A 22,192-nucleotide genomic window follows, 5' to 3' on the forward strand; every position below is an offset into this window, starting at 1 on the left:
GTTTTTATCCCATTTCCCCTACTTTTAAAATGTTGACCTCTAGTTCGAATTTGAAATATGGTGCAGGTGTCTCTGCCAAACAAAGCCTATCTTTCTGCTGCCTCCAGGCTGTGGGCCACTGATTTGCAGTCACTATGTTAAGAGGCAGAACTAGTATGTATGGTAGTAAACTGGTTTAGGATCCAAATGTCCTATGATCAAATAACTTTTCTCTTAACCGTGAGAAAATTAGGTTAGTATTCCCCGTCTAGTGGCCTGGATCCACAGTAAAAAGTTTGTCTCGGAATTATATGGTTGCATCCAAATAGAGAAATACAATAACACAGAATATGATTCTTAACAAGGAGCTCTTGAGACACTGTATTAACAAATTTCTCTTCTATCATCCACAGAGTGCTGCTAGAGAAAGGTCATATGTAATATGGAGAGGACCAATGATTCCATGTTGACAGAATTTGTCCTAGTTGGTCTTTCTGCCCATCCAAAGCTCCAGACAGTTTTATTTTTGCTAGTTTTGTGGATGTATCTGATGATCCTGCTGGGAAATGGAGTCCTCATCTCAGTAAGCATCTATGATTCTCACTTGCACACCCCAATGTATTTCTTCCTCTGTAATCTTTCCTTCCTGGACATTTGCTACACAAGTTCCTCTGTCCCACTAATTCTGGACAGCTTTTTGACAGGAAGCAAAAGGATTTCCTTCTCTGCCTGCATGATACAAATGTTTCTCTCCTTTGCCATGGGGGTCACAGAGTGTGTGCTTTTAGGCATGATGGCACTGGACCGCTATGTGGCTATCTGCTATCCACTGAGATACCCTGTCATCATGAACAAAGGTGCCTATGTGCCCATGGCAGTTGCATCCTGGGTTTCTGGGTTTGTGGACTCAGTGGTGCAGACAGCTCTTGCAATGCAATTACCGTTCTGTGCTAATAATGTCATTAACCACTTTGTCTGTGAAATTCTGGCTGTACTAAAACTGGCCTGTGCTGATATTTCAATCAATGTGATCAGTATGGCAGGCTCAACGCTGATTCTCCTGGTTATTCCATTACTGGTAGTTTCCATCTCTTACATTTTTATTATTGCTACTATTCTGAGGATTCCTTCAACTGAAGGAAAACGTAAGGCCTTCTCCACCTGTTCAGCCCACTTGACAGTGGTGATTATATTCTATGGAACCATCTTCTTCATGTACGCAAAGCCCAAGTCTAAAAGCTCTGTTGGTCCAGATAATGAAGACATTGTTGAGGCCCTCATCTCCCTCTTCTATGGAGTGATGATTCCCATGCTCAATCCTCTCATCTATAGTCTGAGGAACAGGGATGTGAAGACTGCTGTGAAGAACATGCTGGGTAGCAAAAACTCTTCTGATGGAATATGAATACTGATTTACACCACATGACAGTATTCAAAGCTACAGCAGACACAAAATTCAAGTGGAGAAAATCACCATGTGAAAAAACATCGACCACATGTTATTCAAAACTATATGGTAAAAATAGGCAATATGAATACTGATTTTCACTATGTGACTCAGTATTCAAGGCTACTGCAGACACAATTCAAACTCAGAAAACAATTGTGTGAAAACAAATTGATCACGTGTCATTCAAAGCTATATACAGAAGGATTTTTGTTGCATTTGTTACTATTAGGTTTTGTCCTAACTGCAGAAATAAAACATGCTTGTGGTTTTCAAAAAAAAAATACTATTATGGAAATGTAAATGATGAAAATCTCTTAGGAACTCCCAGCAAAACATAGTTACTCTTTAAAACTTTAGAAAATAATAAAGACAAAAGGTGTTCTAAATAGCACTTTGTAACCTAAAATAAGTATACAATTAATCATTCAAAGTGATTATTTATCAGCACATAACGTATTTTGTATTCATTTTTAATTTGTTCATTTATTTACTGTTTGTGTCCACCACGCATATAAGTCCTCTGAGAGTAGGAACTTCTCTATTTCCCTACAACATCCCAAAGTCCTAGAATATAATGTTAAACATAATAAATGCTCAATAAATATGTTTTGAATAAATAAATGAACTACTGCATTTATAAAAGCAGAAACGTATATCTGAGGCAAAAATGTTATTCAAAAAGAGACTTGATTCAATGTAACATTTTCTAAATAAACTTAGATTGGCATTTTGTCATGTGTGCTCCCTTAATAAAGCACTACCTTTTCTATTTTACATTATGTGTATTATATTGTAGAGGAATAGGTTTTAGTTACCAGGTACCATAACTTTTTTGGGATTTGGTACATAATGAAACTAAGATAGCTGAAAAAGTCCCTTAGTAACACACGCTAAGTTTTAACCTAATAAAATAGAGGTGACATGGTAGCAGAGAATTCCTCTTAGACTTAGAGATCAGGTTGTACTGAGGACTTCTTACCTTCTCTGTATTGGACCATAAAGCTCCCAATCAGTAGGACAACTACACGGATTTGGTGACTGACAAAAATTGCAATAAGAGGATAAGAAGTGGCAAAAGAGAAAAAGTCAAGTTGTTCAATGAACTGAGGAGCTACAGGGTTTGAGTGTTGGGTGATAGGACAAAGATGGCACAAAACTGAGATAATCTCTATCATCTCAAAAGTGCAGCTATGTGGAGCAGTGTCAACGTGAGGAATAGAAGCCCCATTTCCATTGAAAGAATTGAGATAGATATCTCAATACAGGAAAGCACTCCTTTTTTCTAACCCTTTCCTGAGTCCATGAAAGTTGAAATATAGAACACAAATCTAAAGTAAAAGACTATAGCTACCTCCAAATTGTAAAAATAAACCCATAATATCTTCCTTTCTTTTCAACAGGTGATTATTGTTTCTTCATAAGACTAAGTAAGTTATTCCATGCATAGTGCTAAATAGTGCCTAAAACATCCTAAATATTTATTAACATTGGCTGGTTTTTTAATTAAGAGTTCTGGGTATACTTTAATAGGTCATAATGCTTTGAGTAGGCACAAGATTTTCATCCTCACTTGTCTTTTGGTGAAGAAGATTGGCCCAAAGCTAATATCTGTTGTCAGTTTTCCTCTCTTGTTCGAGGAAGATTGTCACTGAGCTAGCATCTGTGCCAATCTTCCTGTTTTGTGTATGTGGGATGAAACCACAGTATGGCCTGATGAGTAGTGTGTAGGTCTCTGGCAAAGATCTGAACTGGCAACCTCCAGGCTGCTGAAGTGGAGCCCATGATGCCACTGGGCCAGCCCCTCTTCCTTACTTTGTATGGAGAAGTTTGATGCTATCAAAATATTGTTTCTCAGCTTCAAATCCATTTTTCTATGCTCTGCTTTGTGAGTTAGGACTGGGACACTGAAAACCATAATTCATCTTTCCTAGCAGGACTTTGTTAAATTCTTCCAAAAGAGTTGGTAGAAAGAGAAAGGAAGGTTAAAGGAAGATAGGTGCCTTGAGCCTCCCTATTTGCTTCTTGTTCCTGTCAGCATCTCCCCAGCTATGGTTCTTCACCATGACAATGGCTGATCCTTAGCTGCTTCCAGTATTGATTGCAGTTTTTACGTCTTCTTTTCTATAACCCAGAACCAGCAGCCTACCAGTACCACCGCCTCAGAGGTTTGAATCTGTCACTCAGCTTTCACTTCTGGTAAATGAATAGACCTGTCAAATTTTTACTCTGTCTTGAGGTATCTTTAAAAGCAATGAAATATGCAATTCTCTACTTGAGAAATGTAGTGACTGAGATAGAGCATAAGACTAGTTTTGGTCAGACTATTATTTTCATACACAAGTAAATAACAGAAGGTCCTTAGCAAGACATTTGTATTTCTTCTGCAGTTGATTTCTTGTGCTTGAATCTTAGATTACGAAAATCTCTTTAGTATACTGTAAAATGATGTAATAATAATCATATGATCCTATGAAAGGAAAACATTCAGTAGCTTACCAAACTCTGAAATACATGTGAGAAGGGACAGACGTAGGACCTTGAGAGAAAAAACCATAAGTATAACTCTTTTCTTTCACCAGTGCATACCTAGCACCCACCTAAGTTCTCTATCAGCACATAGTGTGCTATTTCTATAGACTTATTGAATTAATGCATAAGTAAATAAATAAGTGAATGAAAAAATCTTCAGGAGGCTACATATAGTTTCAAAAATAATTTATCAATATCGTATTATTGGACCCTCACAATAACTCTTCAAGGAGCTAATATTTCCCCAACTTCACAAACAGAAAATCTATTCCAGAAACATACAAATATCTGAAGTTGCAACCAGGATGTGGGAAGTCTTTGATTTGAATCAAACAATTAAAAAGCTTAACAACCCAACTATTATGGAATACATATTCCTCTAAAGCACATATAGAACATGTGCAAACATTGATACTTTGTTAGGCTAAAAGAAAAAAGAACAAATGGTAAAGAAACTATATTAGACAGTACAAATTATCTCAGTTAAATTAAAAGTAATTAATTAATTAAAAATCTCCATAACCTGAGGTAACTAAGTCACACTTCTAAATAACTAACAAGTAGCAGTGATATTCAAAACGTGTAGCAACTTCTATGGCAGGTGCTCCAATAAATCAGAAGGAATGCCTGCCATAAACAATCAATGCAGCCATAGTAATGTACTCCAGCTAAATTTCAGCTTTCCTTATAGATCAGAGAAAAAGTTTCAACCAAAAATTAAAACCATACCTGAGCTCGTAGTCATTGGTACAGTTGTACTGTTTGTTTGTAGTCAGTGTTCATTCTGATTGGTTGGTAACTGTGCTATAGTCTTTGTAAATTATTTTCAAAACCAGCCCCACTAAGAAATGAAATCTAATTGAATACTGCAAATCAAAATTTACTGGATACAGAAAAAACAGTTTTTTGAGAGAAATGTTCATACTTAAATTCTTTGCGAGTCTTGGCTTCTTAAGGAAGAGAGAAGGAAAGAAACAAAAAGAAAAGGAAGGTGATAATAAGGAGCTAGCTAGAGAAGCTAAATGCAAAGCCAACATGCAAGGCATTGTGCTATATATTCACAGCTAATTATTTCTTACTAAATCTTCTAAAGAATCTTAAAAGGTATATCTCCTTGCTCTCAATTTATAGATGAAGAGACTAAGACTAACAGAAGTTAAAATCATACAGGTCCTAAGTGAGAAAGCTAGTTTTTAAACCATCGTCTTTTCTATAAAGACATTATTTCCTCTATTGCCTCCTAGTCAGGAGGGAAATATCCTGAAGTCCAGTTGCACCTGAATCAGGAAAATTAATCCAAAAATATTAGAGAGTAAGAGAGTTAAGATACTCCAGCTGGATTTAACCTCAGAATTTCTCCAGAGCTGTTAAAAGGCTACATAGGTGAATTCAGGGAACTATGAGGATCAAACCCTCAATGATCACGGGAAAGGCCACGAACAAGGGTGGATACTAGTTTGACTTGGTCTTGAGCCCAGTATTGCATCATCCTCCTGCGAAACTCATTGATGTCCCTGAACTTGCAGGTAACAGACATTAATCACCAGGAAATGAGTATTTTAATAAAAAAGAAAATTGCTGAATAAACCTAGGGTCATGGGTTTTCAGTGTGTTGCACTTTGGAGAAGATGAATTTTTAGGGTGAGAGAATTTTTAGTTTATCAAGGGAAGCAGAAAACATGAGTGGTTAGGAGACAATGCAAAGTCAAACTGTTTAGATTGAAATCACACCTCCACATCTACTCTACTAATCTATAGCCTATGCAAGGAAATTAACTTCTCCAAACCTCAGTTTCTCATCTGTGGCGAGGATTGAATGTATCAGTTCATTCATCCACATTGTACAGCACTCTAGAGAAAGGGTGTTAGTTTGAAAAACCAAAGATCCCAAGGAAAAGGGAGAATTTAACTATAAGCATGTTTACTTGTGGTGATGGTGGATTGCCAGGTTGATGGCATCTAGCCAGTATAAGAAGATGAAAGTTTAAACACTAATCATGGACATTTCAATTGATTCTGTAGATGATTTTATTTTTGATGCAAACATTAGAGGTAATCTCTTTACATTATATGAGAAAAGCAGAGAAACTTAGTAAATGCACCCCACTTTTTTAGGCAAGAAAGAAGTAGAATCACTAAAAGGAGAGGCACATAGGCACCCAAGAGGTAGAAAGAGAGGCATGGCTATGGAGAGTAGCCAAGATCACAAAGGGAGAATATCAAGAAACATAAAAGGGAAAAATCCTAACTCCATGAAAGAAATTGGAGATATAGACCTTGGCAATATGAGAGGTATTAATGTGGTGAAGAGGGACCGTGACCCAGTTCACTGGGAAACAGCTCTTGTAGGGCAGGATGGGAGTCACCAGTAGTAAATCCAAAGTTGTCATAAGATCACTAGGACCACAAATAAAGATAAAACAGCAATAATTTTACTGAGCCTGGACAGGAAATTCTTACAAATGTCTCTGAACATGCATGAGGTTTCCAGAGAAATGAGAAAAGAAAGGCAGAGCCCTCTTGCCTGTTGCAGATTAATTAAAAATGAAGAAACCACTTCAGTGACTAATGTCTTCCGTAGCTCAGGAGAGGGAACACATGAAATATCACTTAATGTTGCAGACAATTTTAATACTCATAAAAACCTGAAGAGATGCACGATTTTATACAATAAGGAATGTGAAGTCCAAAAAGTTACGCAAATTGCCTAGGTCACACAGCTAGGAAGTGTCACACTGGGGACTGGAGCTCTAAATAGACTCCAAAATTTATACACTTCCCATCACCTCATCATATATCTCAATTAATTGACTGCTAAAAGACCTTACTATACATTTCTTTAGCAAATGGACAGAGGAGAATTTTCAGCTCTATATGACCTCTATCCATGAAAACAAAGTGGTTCCAAAGAGGCCAGTAAACCTAGGAAGACATCAACGTTTTTCCACTTCGTATCTGTTAATCGCCTCTCACAGGAAGATGAAAAAACAATCTGAGATTTACACAGAGCAGGGAGCTACATCTCAGAGGACATCATTAAAAGTTGACTGACATACTTCTCTCTGATATTAAGGTACAACTAGGTTACATAGTAATGGGAGCCCATGTACTTGAAACAAGCTAGAGTCAAGCTTGTTAAAGTAAACTTGCAACTTTTTAGCAACAAGACTTTTCCCTCCACAAGTTTTCTGGAGGGAATATGGAGCAATTCCTAGGAGATTCATTTCTCTTCCTTGGTTGCAAATAATAGGAAAGAAAAGAGTATTTGAGATTATCATGTAGAAAATTCTAAGACTGGAATTATTTTATTCTGTGGAAAGAAAGCACTGCTCTATGCACTGCCATCACCCATCATTCATGAAATGCAATCAGACAGGGTAATGAAGACAGTCTGATGAAAACATTGAGTAGCAAGTCAGAGAGGATAAACTGGTGGGAAAGGGAATATGATAGTACAGGCATTTTGTTTGGTCTCATAGAATTAAAGAGATTTGCACAGTCCTCACCCCTACATATTGCTTTAGACCCAGTTTGTTTTACTCAAGTACATTCACTGCATAGCACTGAAGACATTTGTGTTTGTGACTCCGAGAAGACTTGAAATCATGCATATAGTCCATTTTCATCCTGGGAAATTAATTGAAGATCCGTATAATTAATGTAGTGATTTTAGAAAATAATTATGCTTGTTTAGAAATAGAATGACGGAACTTTTGAAGCGGAGAGTTCTTTTTTCTCCAATATTCATATAAACCCAGGACAACCATGAGTCAGGAAGTATAAAGGAGAATCCTGAGTAGGAGTCGTCCTATGTAGAGTAGGATTTAATAAGTATTAAAATTTTGTTCTAACTCTGAATTTACATAATCTACAATGATTTTTAAATATAGCACCAGTGCTCAACTCAGGGCCAATAGGATGACAAATGAAAAGTAAACAAAGAATGGTAACTAAATAATCATACCAATCAGCACACTTTTGTAACAGGACTTTTCATCACACTGAGGCAGATTCACTGTGGAATGGTCATGATGACTCTCAAAGAGCAACATGTTCTACTAGGGTTCTTTTGGGGGATACAGATAAACAATTTATCCAGCTGCATCTAGATATGTGAGCATCTGTTATGGAAAATTTAATATGTGGATGCCCAACTTTTCTGACAGTGGCTATATGATCAGAGATCCACGAGATGATCCATTGCGAGTATATTTGTACTGAATATAACACAAATGTGAGTAAGGGCACTAGGGTTGATCAAACCGCTTTATCTTTTGTTGGGGATTTTTCATGATTGCTCAAATTTGCAATATAATTTTAGAGAGCTCATATTCAAAAGTCACAAATAACTATGTCACGTTTCACATTATCTAGCAGTCATCACAACTAAAAAAATTATCAGAATCTGTCCCTTTGGTATCTGGTAGCATTGGACACAGGCATCTGCAATGAGAAGGGACTTGGGCCATGCTGACCTGACAACTCCTGCGTTCCTGTCATACCCTGCTCTTCACTCACCCCCACTCCATACAAAGCTCCAGGAAAAGTAAAATGCGGTATCTTATCCCTGGCTGCAAATGAAACACCCAATGATGAGCATGGGAATGACAACCCTGACCCTTGAATGTAAAGTATGGGCTTTGCTTCTTGGAAATATTTTCCACTTTCTTTTTTAGGAAACTGTGCTGCACGTGAAATAGAGTACACGTAGTCAGACTGAAGCATCTTCACTCATCTTAAGACAAACTTTACTGTCCAGAAGGTAGTCCTCACAAGACATCAAGTTGTATCCATTTCTCAGTTTAGCATAAATGTGAAACTGGGCCCTTATAAGGGATGATATTCAAAAAAATTTTGACAAATAAACCATAGACAAGAACAAATCAGAACAGAAACCCAGCTGGAATGACATTTAGGCTCTAAGGGGAGCAGTGGTTTGATCTGAATCACAATGTAAGAAGATTCCTCACACTACTGTCCAAAGAATATATTGAAGGACAAGAAGAGAGAAGCTGAGAGACGAGTCAGGAAGCTAGTGCAGAAATGTGATCTCCCATGACTTGATCTTTCAGGGCGAGCATTACTCATCTCTGTGTCTCCCATGGCTTTTTGGTCTGCCAAAGTGCGGTGGAGTTTAATTGACTTGAATACACTTATCAAGCAAAAGGCGTCTTCCCTAGTTTAGACAGAATTATCTTAAATGACTTGTCAAGACTTTATGTAATCAAATTCAATAAGTTATATAATTTGTCTCTTACAAATGATTCATATTTTCCCCAACTCATCAAGGAATAGATTCTATTCTTTGGTGGCAGTGATTTATTTTGATATTCTTTGTGTTGATTTTTATAGCTTCCTATTGAAGCAGAATGATTACATGTCTGTTTTATTTTCTAAAACCAACTGGAAGTGATTATTTGTAGCCTCAACAGAAGGCAAACTAGACTCAGATTCACTGATTTGCAATAAAATATAATAATGCTGTCTTTTATTGAGTGCCTATTAAATACCAAGAACCATGATAAGTATTCTTTATCACATAACAGTCCTACAAGTTAGTGGTAATACTGATTTTACAGCTTAAATAGCTTACTCAAGGTCAGAAAGCTACAAGTCAGGAAACCGGGGTCCTAACACATATGTATCCAACTCCAAAGCCATTCTTTTTCTATAATAGCAAGATGCATATTTGAAATCATCAATATAATTAGAGTAGGAAGCACTGTTATTGAGTATCTACTATGCATCTGTAACTATATTAAATTCTTTATATGCATTATCTCATTAATTCTCAGACTAACAACATCAGGTAGGGATTTTTAATTTCTCCATTTTATGGACATGGAACCTGAGTTTTAGAGAGGTTCAGTGACTTCACTGGGCTTGTAGAGGTATTGTTGGACAAAGCTGGGCTGTCCAAATCCAGAATCCACTGGTCTCAACCATCTCACTTTTCTGCCTCCTAAATGACACTGGATTCTTTGCTACTGTAGAGTCAGGCAAAATTGGTAACCAGAAACAATGTAAAAGAGTGATTGTTATTTACAACAGAGAACTTCACAATCCTAAAATATTCTCTTCAGCAATACATGTTCTTAATTATTTTAACAAAACACATGGGGAATGGCGAAGGAACAAAGAACTGTAGCATGTACAAGACACAGAAACAGCAATCTGTAAATGAAATGTGAAAAGCTGTCACAAAAAAAGGAGTATACACTTACTTTTTGTTATTCCACAGGGAGAGATGAGAGTTGCATACAGAGTTATATATATAGTTAAATATAAAGAAATTTCTAATAATGAGAATTTCCAAAATTAAGCTATGTGGCTGTATATGGTGCTCTAATTATCACTGTTTTGGGGGCAGAAACAAAATAAACATCAATCATACTATAGATGTATGTCTACATTTCTGTGTTATTTCTGTTATCTCACAGGGGTTAGAACTCGATTAATTTTAAGGTAAGTTCTAGTCTGTAGATTCACTTTTTTACAATTTGTCTATTTCACTGATAGGATTGTAAAAAAGTATGTATTCAATTATCTTTACCTCCACTTTCATAATTCATTATGAAAATTTCGTAATTCATCTGAAAATGATTGATTATTCCAAAAATAAATAAAATATAAGCATTCTCCTTAAAGAATATATTAAAATTATTATTGCAGCATCATTTATAATACCAAGAAAAAATGAAAGCAAGGTAAATGCCCATTATTTGAGAATAGAGCAAATAAACCTTGAAACATTCATATAATAGAATACTATATAACTATTAAAAACGTGTCCCTGAGTATTTGATGATACCTGCAGAACTGCTTATGATGTAGTACTAAGCATAAAAAGACACAAATTACCGATAAATGTAGAAGTTTTATGTCCCATAATATAATGCTTCTCATGTTTATCTTTAAAATTTTTGAACCTATACTTTTCCAACAACTATGTCCAAGTTGATCTCAATGTTGACCATAGTGCCTGCCCATAACAAGTGCTCAATAAATACCTGGTGATTGAATAAGAGGGGAAAGGGTGTGATACATTTTTAATAAAGTGTTTTGGGAAAATTAGCTAATATTTTTAAAATATCAATCTGTACCATGTCTTAGACATATAACCACATAGTTACCATATGGATGAATCAAAGAAAATCAAGTCATAGAAAAAAAATTCATTCATTTTTTTTCAGGAATCATATGAAAATCTTACCTCAATGAAAATTTTAAAAGGAAAACCACAGATCATAAAAGTATTTGCAGAAAATTGGAAGAACAAAGCGTTAATCTTGGAAGAACTAGGTGTTAATCTATTAATAGTTCAAACAAATTGAGGAAAACTATCAAAATATCAAGAAATAGTTAAGCAAAGGATGTGGATGGACAACAAAAGAGAAAATAAAAGTAATAAACAGACATAGAGGAAATGTTCAATCTAACTAGCAATCATAGTAATGAAGAACTAAAAATAATGTTTTGTGCAAATAGAAAAGAATAAACGCCTCTCAACTTCTAGAAATATACAACAAATGGTCTGTACAAATACTTCATTAGTAGTGTAAAGTGCTCAATTTGGGAAAAATTATTTTGCATGTGTACAAGAATTCTCCATTCACATCCTGTCTTTCTATGGTCCTATCTCTAAAGATTTACCTAAGTAATTCCCTGTAGAAGGAAAAGCAGATTAGATAACGTGACCCATAGATATCAATGGTCATTATACCAAAATCTCAAAAAATTAGGAACAAATTAAAATAACCAAAAACATTAAAATTGAGACTAGATTATAGTAACTCCTCTTTATAAAACAGTCTTCAAATATTAAAAGGGAATACTACAAAAACTTTGAAAAATCACAGTAAATTATTGATATAAATTGGCAAATACTAATTAAAATTTATCTAGAGCACAATTATATTGGTATAAAGAAAGATTGTTTTGTGTGGTGTGGAATTAACAAAAATTTGAAACATAAGAAGAGTTTAAAGTGGCAGAATGACTTATTTAGGATTCTACTGGGATTTGTCTAGTATTATTTGTGGAAGAAAAAGGAAAGCAAATTTTTGGGCAATGGTTAATGAGAACTTTTGGACATACTCTGATTCCAGCCCCAACTTAAGTTGAGGCCATCTAATACAGACGTATTCAATGAAAACTCTAAGAAATGTATGGTTGGAGAAAATTTTCCTTTAGTCAAGATAATTGGGTCTTTGGAACGTGCAGAAGTCAGGGACTTTACCTCTAGAGAATCCTAATTTTCTGACTCACAACCTTAGGGACTGAAGAAATTTGTAAAAATGAGTATGAGCTTGATTTCCAAAAGAAGCTGAGTCTCTCTGGAGTAACTGTCAGTTTTAGGACAAATCATGGAAAACTAGAATTGCATCATTGATCATGATTTTTAATAGATGTTATTTCTTTGACATCCTCTTAAGAAAACTCACATACAGACAAATTCTCTGATTCTGGCTGTTCTTTCTCATATTTCTCTTTAGGAAGAAGGAGGAACCATCTTTCAAATTGAGAATCTTCTGGTCTCATCTGAAACATGCAAATGAAATTCAAATTCCTAGGAATTTTTCTCTTACTTGATAGAACGGAATGGTGTGGATGATTTTAAAACTCAGTCAGGAGGTAAGAGAAAGAAAGAAGTTTTCATGAAAATTATTTCAAAAGAAAAATACCCTATCAAAAAAATAAAGATTTTGAGTCGTGATGATCACTGCTGGTGGGATTTTGAAAAAAGAAGAATATGTATATATTCTTTATATACATAACATACATCTATATTCTTTATATATGTATATAAAGATAGAAATACAAAAACCCAGGCATCATCTCAAAAACATAGATATTCTTTAAATTTTCTAAAAAATTTTAAAATGGTCCGGGAAAAACACTAGTAAGGACGGGAAATTTGGTTGTAGTGCAGCAGAGCCTCATCAATAACAGGCTAACGGCTACTGGATTTAAGCATCTGGTTCACTAAACTCTTAAGTAAAAATTATCTTGAAAAAGAGCTCATGGTGATTTATACATTATTCACACATAAACTGTGCCCGATTAGGTTTTGAGGTGTTTATGGTAAAAATAGGATTAGGAAGAAAACATGTAACAGTGGGCAGAAGTAATTATAATCAGAGCCCTAGGCAGCCAGGCCAAAGGAAAAAAGATTCTCATTTATATAATGAATCAAATAACATTGTCTTTGACCTTTATTTTCCAGACTACACCCAAAAGTAATTCGGGACATATTTGTCACTTGAATTCATTGTTATGGATAATGTCTTCGTAAGTGGAAGACAATCAATGTCTTCAATTTTTCCAAACGAGATAAATATATTTTTATGTGTATATTTATCATTTGGATCCTTCATGAAACTTAAGTGCATCATGTTAAATTCTGGCTTAATAAAAAACATTTATAAATAAGGAAACATTGTATAATAGTGGAAAAAATGGGAGCTTGGGGATCATAAAGATAAGATTTTAAATCATCGTTCTGGTATTTACAAACTATGAGACATTGAAAATCGTGATTAACCTTGGAACCTCATATCAATTTACCTATAGATAAAAATTTCATAATAATGTTTGGGTTATTTTTAAGATTGAATGATAAAAATTATATGAAGTTCCTAATACATATTACGATACTAGGACCACACATGTTGTCAATTACTCTTCTTATAGTAAGCTAAAATAATACATCCTTCCTCATGGTGTATTAATCGAAGATTAGAGTCTATAAAAATCTGTCAGTTGAGAGTCGTCAAGTCCATTAATCTTTGTGCAATATCAATTGTCTTAATTGATCTTTTCAGAAGAGCTGGAGAGGATAACAGGATTATTTTCTCTGGTGAGAATTTAGAGTACAATGCAATGTGTTTTTCATTGAAAAAGCTTAGTACTTTAAATATTAGATCTTCAAGTAGATAAGTTAATAAAACAAACTAAAACAAAAACTTATAGGAAGTTAGAGGGCTTCACTTCTGTCTGGGATAAAAAAGTCACGAACTTTCCTTAGGTCTTTTACAATATGAAAACAGTGCCCAGATGAAGTCCCAGAGCATTGAACTACAGAGTGCTTATTTCTTTCAAAAGACCAGGGATTGGAAGACAGGAATTAGAGGATAGCCAGGATCCAGGCCAGTTCAGAGCCTTTACAGATAAGAATTCCATCTTCTAGGGACAATTCTGTTATAGGCAACAATGATCTGTGACTTCTTTTGAGATCATAGTTCTTGACTAAGTCAAGAACTCAAGTTCTTTATCTTGGTGTACCTCCTAAAAACAATAAACTCTCTGACCTGGAAGATTTTGAGAATAGGGATTTGTGAGTGTTCTGGGTCCACCAGAAATAGTGGATTCCTATGGATAACTGGACAGGCACAGCAGTACAACTCAATCTCAGTGTGTAGTTCTAGACACCTAAGATAAATGCTGTACTATTTAAATTGTTTTCACATTTTTTTACTCTGAGTTAATCTTCCTTACATAATTGGACACCTGCTTAAGGGGTTTTCTCCTTCTTTATTATATTTTTCCCTTTTGCATATTTATTTTAGACCTGGGTTAATTCAGAAAAGTAGAAAAAAGGTCTCTAAGATAACCAATAACGTTCTGGATATTTCTTTCCATTCTGTCTAGATTTTCCTGTTCTGGTTTTGATTTTGGTTTTGCAAGCAATGCTGTAACTGTTGTTCTGTTTCTGTTTTCACCTAGTCATCTTAACATAATTTAAATATCATTTTTCTGTTAACACAAGTTTCTCACAAATGTCATATTGGTAGGTGCATAATAATCCATCTAATGAGTGTGTTGTGATTATTCAACAATTTCTCTATAATTAGCCAAGTATGAAAAACTGTTTTAAAATATAATATGTTATGATGGCAAAGATCTAGTAAAAACGGAATTGTCCAATATCCAGGCACCATGGAAAGAGATTTATTAGAAACTATCAAGAATCTTAAAAATCTTCATTTCCTTCTTCCCAGATTCTTGGAATCCATTTTAGGGAGTAAATGTAAATGGAGGAAAAATTCTAGGCACGATACTATTTAACAGACTGTTTGTTGATTGCCTCTTAAAAGTTACACCAGCATTGCAAGAGTAATGAAAATAATTTGCTCTATGCCGTCCATCTACCTGTATTTACCCCTCACTTGAAGGCATTAAAGTGGACTGGAGGTTTCCCTTACAAATATTTACAAGTGAAATTTTTTTGCAGCAGCAGCTGTCTCAGGGCATGTACAATACCAAATGCACATCATAATTATGTTCTGCAAGTTGTTTCTAAACAGAAATCAACTTTTAAGATATTCCTAGAAAAGGAAAAAGGAGCATTAGACCTGATTCACATCTTCCCTGCAAAAACTTCAATACAGACCCTAGACAACTGATGCTCCTTCAAAGCCTCTATCAGAATTTTCTTCCCAGATTGAATAGGTTGATATATGCCCCAACAGTCAATCAAATTCCAAACTTTTTATTTTTTTTAAAGATTGGCACCTGAGCTAACAACTTGACAATCTTTTTTTTTTCTTTTTTGCTTTTTCTCCCCAAATCCCCCTAGTAGATAGTTGTATACCCTTAGTTGTGGGTCCTTCTAGTTGTGGCATGTGGGGTGCCGCCTCAACATAGCCTGATGAGTGGTGCCATGTCAGCGCGCAGGATCCGAATCAGTGAAACCCTGGGCTGCTGAAGCAGAGCGCCAGTGAGAACTTTACCACTCGGCCATGGGCCCGGCCACCAAATTCCAATCTTAATACAAAATAGAAGTATATCCTGGTCTACTCAACCCTTCCTATCCTCACTGGAATGTATGCCTACATAGTAGAGTGCAGCCTAATTTGGATGAGAGTCTCCCTTCCACAGCCAATAGATATACAAACATTGCATTATGCTGATTAATTGTCTCACCAATGTAAACTGGAGTTTTCATAGAAAGCAGCATAACCTGTTGGCAAATAATTATCATAGACAGAAATGGCAAATCCTATACCAGCCATTGTTTGAAAACAGTAAGTAGAAACTCATCCATTGGATCAATTATTTTTTCCTCTAGGAATATTTTTAAAGCTAATCAGAATCCCTTTAGGATGAAGAGGTGTTCTCAAAATTATATTCTTTGATTTATTTACTATAAGAAGAAGATCATCTACTAATATTTACTCTTCGAATTTTTTCAAAATAAAGTCATTTGCTCCATGCTCATTTATGCACAACTTAGACGCCAGAGTTGACTTCAAATTTCCTTTTTGGAAAATAACGACCTTAATTGCAAATTCAACAATTAGTAGAAGAATGACATTCATATGGACAGAAACAAAAGTCAGGCTCTTCTGTATGCAATTTGATTGCTTGTAAATCTGAAAATCTAAAGAACACAAAACTGATTGCAATATTTAGACAGAAGTCCCACCTCCAAGTCTCACTAGAATGTTCAGTTTTGCATTATCTACTGTTCAATTATGATCTTACACACAACTGAAGCACCAGTGGCATTCTCCAATCAATTGGAGTGAGAGAGTCTAAAAGGCCTTGCTACTCATGTGTGTTCTGTAGACAAACAGCATCAGCAGTACCTGGGAACAATGTAATAAAGGTAGATTTTATAATACACTCCAGATCCACTGACTCAGGATCTTTACAAAGATTCCCCACATGATTCATCTGTATACTAAAATTTGGAAGCACTCCACAAGATGAGTGGCTCTCTTCCTCAGTTGCACATTAGAATCATCTGGAGTGGATTATTAGAAAAGATGCCTGTTCCCACTCCTTAGAAAAAATGCATATTTTTGGGAGAGCAATAAGAGTGTAGTTCAAAAATAAGTGAGGATTTAAAGTCTGAAAATGCACATTTGAATAGTAGCTCGCTCACCTTCTGTGTTTCTACACATATTTTGCCTCGTTGAAATTCATTTTCCTAGGAGAATTGTAGAGATTATACAATAAATAATATGTGTGAACGTATTTGTAAATTATACGACCTTAAACAAATGATACTGTTAATGATTGGCATGGTATAAAATCAAATAAATAGGATTTTTTAAAATAGATAAATTTCTCTCTCACATAAATTATGATATTCAAAGTAGGTTCTCTGGATCAAGAGAATTGGAAATAACAGATGCTTGTTAAAAGTGCAAACAGTTCTTCCCTGCCTCAGAACTTGTTCATCACAATCTCAAGAAATAGAATACAGAAGCCTGTATTTTAATAAGCTACCAATGTAATTATTACTTGTGTTCAGTCCACTGCTTCATGAGCCATAAGTGGAATTGAAAAGCTAAACTCAACACTCCTGCTAGTGCTGGCATACCTGTTGTCCCTCCTACTACAGTGATCTCTTTCTTCATGTGATAATACTGTACAGACTCTTTCAACTCACATCCAATTTTCTCTTCAGAATTTCTCCAGGTATAAAAAAGTAAATGGAAAAGACCAACTGGACAGACATTGAGTTCATTCTGCAGGGACTTTCTGAGTACCCTAGAGCTGAAAAACTCCTTTTTGTGATGTGTTCGGTGATGTACCTGGTGATCCTCCTGGGGAACAGCACCTTGATCATCCTAACTCTCCTGGATTCCCACCTCCACACACCCATGTACTTCTTCCTTGGTAATCTTTCCTTCCTAGATATTTGGTACACATCCTCCTTTATCCCCACAATGTTGATACACTTCCTATCCAAGAAAAAAACCATCTCCTTCACTAGATGTGTTGTTCAGATGTCGGTCTCCTACACAATGGGGTCCACAGAGTGTGTGCTCCTAGCAGTGATGGCATATGACCGTTACATGGCCATCTGTAACCCTCTGAGATACCCCATCATCATGAGCAAGGCCCTTTGCATTCAGATGGCATCTCTCTCCTGGGGATTGGGCTTTCTCAACTCATTGACAGAAACGATTCTTGCAATACGGTTGCCCTTCTGTGGAAAAAATGTCATTAATCATTTTGTTTGTGAAATATTGGCTTTTGTCAAGCTGGCTTGTACAGATATTTCCTTGAATGAGGTTACTATAATGTTAGGCAATGTAATATTTTTGTTTTCTCCATTACTGTTGATTTGTATCTCATACGTTTTCATCCTTTCCACTGTCCTAAGAATCAATTCAGCAGAAGGAAGAAAAAAGGCTTTTTCCACCTGCTCAGCCCATGTAACAGTGGTGATTGTGTTTTATGGGACAATCCTCTTCATGTATATGAAGCCAAAGTCCAAAGACTCTGCTTTTAACAAACTGATTGCCCTGTTCTATGGAGTAGTCACGCCCATGCTCAATCCTATCATCTATAGCCTGAGGAATACAGAGGTGCATGGAGCTATGAGAAAATTGATGACTAGACACTGGTTCTGGAGGAAAGAATGAGAAACTTATATGTGTGAGTTCAGGCACGTATATTAGAGCTTGTATGTTAGAGGCAAAGATATTTTAACATAGAGAGAACCAAACAAATAAAAGCTATATGTAGAATCAGAGGATTTAAGAGTTGGAAAGAAATTTCAAGGTGTTAATCTAACTTTATCTTTTTTGAAAATGACTGTTATAAAAATGTGGGGACAGCTGGTCTAAGAAGTGAGAGCAAATGTTTAGAATAAGAAAAACATGAAATTAAGCTTTTTCAACAAAATCCAGTGCATATGTGTACTTAAGTAAAACACATATTTTTCAGTCCCCTTTTTGAAACAACTATTTGAGTTCATGATTTTCTGTTTGTTTATTGATTACTGATTCTTTTCTCACCCAGGGACTTGATCTGGCCCTAATCTTATTTTTCAGTTATATATTTTCCCTTTGTCCTTCCCTCTCCATATTTCCTTCACCCCCTTTGGACATATTGTGCTCCATTCACTGTTCAGTTATCCCATTATATCATGTTCTTTCACACCTAAGGACAATAGCATATGCCACTTCATCCCCATCATCACACTTCTCCTTCTATGATGATATCCTACTAACCTTATTAAACACAATTCAAGTGTTATATCTTACGTAAATCCTTGCAAATTTACCCAGAGTAAGTTATTCCTTCTTCTAGGCTGCCTTGACCTTTATCTCCATTATAGCAATTTATCGTTCATAATATAATAATTAGATAGCTTCTGAAATCTCCCCAATGGCAGAACTCACTTTTCTCTGTATGAAGCAATGTCAAGTTAATTAAAAACATTAGGTAGAAATTATCTGTTGAATTAATTAATTACTTAAATTGTAAAAGGTTACTAAACTATAGTTCAAGTACTTGATATAATAAAGGGAGGGAAGAGAACTTGAATTTATTATTTAATACACCAAGTGACAAATCCAAAACCATTTGTAAAATGTCAGCTAATTTTAAATGTATGGAAAAATAACAGCAGATTAAAGATAGACTAAAATATAGTGAAGAGGTCATCTGAGCTGGACAAGACAAAAATCATATCACTGTATACGTTATTCTCTAATAAGCAATTGCTGAGAAAAATATATCAATTATATAAATCCTTCTTAAAGAACACTGACAATTTTACTCTTTCGGAAGCAATCGTCTCATCTTAAATATTTTCCTTTAAAAAAATGCCCTTGAAATTGCTAGTGAGTAATTAAATATAGTTGTATTTTTTGTGTAATATCATATTGCATGTATTTGTATGATATATGGTTGAGTGGTCTGGTATATTGTCATAGCCTGAACTGCATGAGGAGAGCATCTATGCTCAAGGACCATTCAGAAAAAGTTTTAGTAACCCAATAGTATTCAGGAGGGCATCCTTGCATGTTCTGGCCAGCATGATGTTTTGGAGCCTTACAGGAGTAGCGAAATGTTAATCTGGAAGGGCGGCCCAGTTTACGATGTCAGAAGCCGAGCAGAATGAAGAGGATGTCCACACAGGGAATGGCTCAGCTCAGGTTGTTATAGCCCAAGCAGGATGAAAGCGGCATGCACATAAGAGAGGCATGTGGATGCCAGCACCCGGTTGAGGATTGCATCTGTGAAGGATGGCATGCAGTGGAACATATTAGAACACAAGCAGGGTAACAAAATGTGGGGCTGCCAGCGGAAGGAGTCAGGGAGGTGGCCAGGCATGAGTTTTCAGAGACTGAGTAGGTGAGGAAGACATCAACAGGGGAATGATTCAGATCATGGATGCCTAAGCCTGAGAGGGGTGTAGAGGGAGTCCCTGAGGAAAGACCTAAATGTAGTGAGAAGGGCACACCTGAGGAGAGGAAAATGGTCAAGTGTGTCAGCACCAGATCAGGCTGAAGCAGCCATCTCTGAAGTGGAACAGCCTTGATTGAAGTGTCAGATCTCAAGTAACTTAAAAAGGATGCTAGTGTGGGGACAGTGGAGTGATAGAGGGTAACGTGAAACCAAAAAATGGGAGGTCAGTACAAAAAGGGGATAAGACAAGTAACTAGCAAGCATTTTAGATATGAGATCCCAGTTTCTTGGTGTCAGAGAAGGTGCTAAAAATACGGAAAGGGGGAAAACTAGAATAAAACCTGTGGTATTGGATTAGAATTGGAGATAGTGTGAACTCATGGTTTTCAATATATACAGATAGATAGAGTGATGTACATATACAAATAGAAAGACAGAGAGATTATGGCCAGATTTAGGTATACATATAGAAACTACTATGGATGTAAATGTTTATAATTGTGTGTGTGTATATATATATATATATGTCCATAATACATACACATAAAATCATACATTTATTCTGCATATATGCCTGCTGTGAGAGCCTGGGAACAGTAATTTGCTAATAGCAATTGTATATCTAGTACCCAATTTTGATTTCTAAATGCAGTTTTCCACTAAAAAAGCAACCAATGTCAATTCCAGAAATGGTCAAGGGAAAAATCTTGAGTTTTGAAGGGCATGAACATCAGGTGCAGATTTCTAGAATTGACGGTTTTTTCTTTCAGTACTTCAATGATGCTGCTCCATTGTCCCTGGTTTGCAGTGTACAAGGGGAAGTCATGTCATTCCTAGAGAGGAACAAAGATCTCCTTCAGGGACATAATATATCTTTTTGTTCTGATTTTAAGCAACATGATTATGATGTGTCTTGGTGTGGTTTTCTTCCTGTTTGTTATTCCTTTGGCTATTGAGCTTCCTGTGTCTGTATATTTACTGTTTTCATCAAATTTAGAAAATTTCCGTCCATTATTTTCTTCTTTATATATTATTCTGCCAACACTTTCTCCTTTTTGGACTCCAGTTACATGTATATCAGACCACTAAAAGTTGTTTCACAGCAATTAATGGTCTGTTCAACTTTTTTTCTTTCTGTGTTTCATTTTGAAGAGTTACTATAGCTCTGATTTCAGGTTCTTTTCTTTTCTTCTTCTTTTCTTCTGCAGTGTCCAATTATTTTAATTCCATCCAAAGTGTATTGGGTATATTCATTTAGATGTATTCTTCATTTCTAGATCTTAGATTTTGTCTTTTTAAAATGTCTTCTCTATCTCTAAATATAATCTTCCATATCTCAAATGACAAATCTTCTATATCTCCTGAGTTTTCTATACCTTCTTGACTATATGGAATATAGTTAGAATAATTTTTAATGCCTTGTCTAATAATTCTATCAGTGTCATGTCTGTGTTTTTTAAAATTCTGCTTTCTTTTTTTAAGCTTTATTGAAGTGTGATTAACAAATAAAAATTGCATCTATTTCGGTTGTACAACATGAACTTTTACGTTGTACAATATGCTAATTTTATTCTCAGCCATATGTGACCTCTGAAAATCATTCCCTCTAATCCTCTTCAGTGATTCTTTCGCAGGCCCAGTTAGTTTCCTCACAGACCTGCACTGATCAGGACTCAGTTGAAGACTCAAGGGTCATCCCCTTAGATCTCCAGAGTTCTTTTTCTATGCACCTTCCTCGTATCTGGTATTTTGTTCTGAAAACTAGCTTCTGTGCTCTCCCTGGCCTCTCAACTCCATCTTCTAAACTCATGGAGACTCCAAATAGGTTTGAAACTGGCTCAACATAATGTTGACATAAGGGAAGCCATATCGCAGAAAAGAGATCATGTTCTAACTTTGAATGACCTCTGACTAACTAACCCAGCTGGATTTGCACCCTCTGGGAGATCCACCTGTTCTGTAGGTTTTATGATCCCTGCTTGTGCATATACCTCCCAGCTGGGATAAGATGATAACTTCATCCTTTTGAGTTCCTTAGAAATGTGATGACCCCCAAACAGAGAGTCTATGCTGGTAGCC

General features: G+C 35.7%; 2 protein-coding genes across 3 annotated transcripts; both read left to right on the forward strand.

Annotated features, from left to right (window-relative positions):
* The first annotated feature begins 421 nt into the window (after positions 1–421).
* On the forward strand, positions 422–7,916 carry LOC103540814 (olfactory receptor 13C8-like). Of its 2 annotated transcripts, XM_070595942.1 has the most exons (2): positions 422–1,350; positions 7,892–7,916. In XM_070595942.1, exons 1-2 carry the CDS (start codon positions 422–424, stop codon positions 7,914–7,916), a joined length of 954 nt encoding a protein of 317 aa, XP_070452043.1. The 2 variants fall into 2 exon arrangements, with proteins under 2 accessions (XP_070452043.1, XP_008505702.1); XM_008507480.1 differs by lacking the exon at positions 7,892–7,916 and having other exon boundaries at positions 422–1,384.
* A 9,484-nt stretch (positions 7,917–17,400) lies between these two features.
* On the forward strand, positions 17,401–18,339 carry LOC103540815 (olfactory receptor 13C7-like). The gene has a single exon (XM_008507481.1). It carries the CDS (start codon positions 17,401–17,403, stop codon positions 18,337–18,339), a length of 939 nt encoding a protein of 312 aa, XP_008505703.1.
* The last annotated feature ends 3,853 nt before the right edge of the window (positions 18,340–22,192 follow it).

This window comes from Equus przewalskii, chromosome 26 (genome assembly GCF_037783145.1).
Source record: "Equus przewalskii isolate Varuska chromosome 26, EquPr2, whole genome shotgun sequence".
Lineage (NCBI taxonomy): Eukaryota > Metazoa > Chordata > Mammalia > Perissodactyla > Equidae > Equus > Equus przewalskii.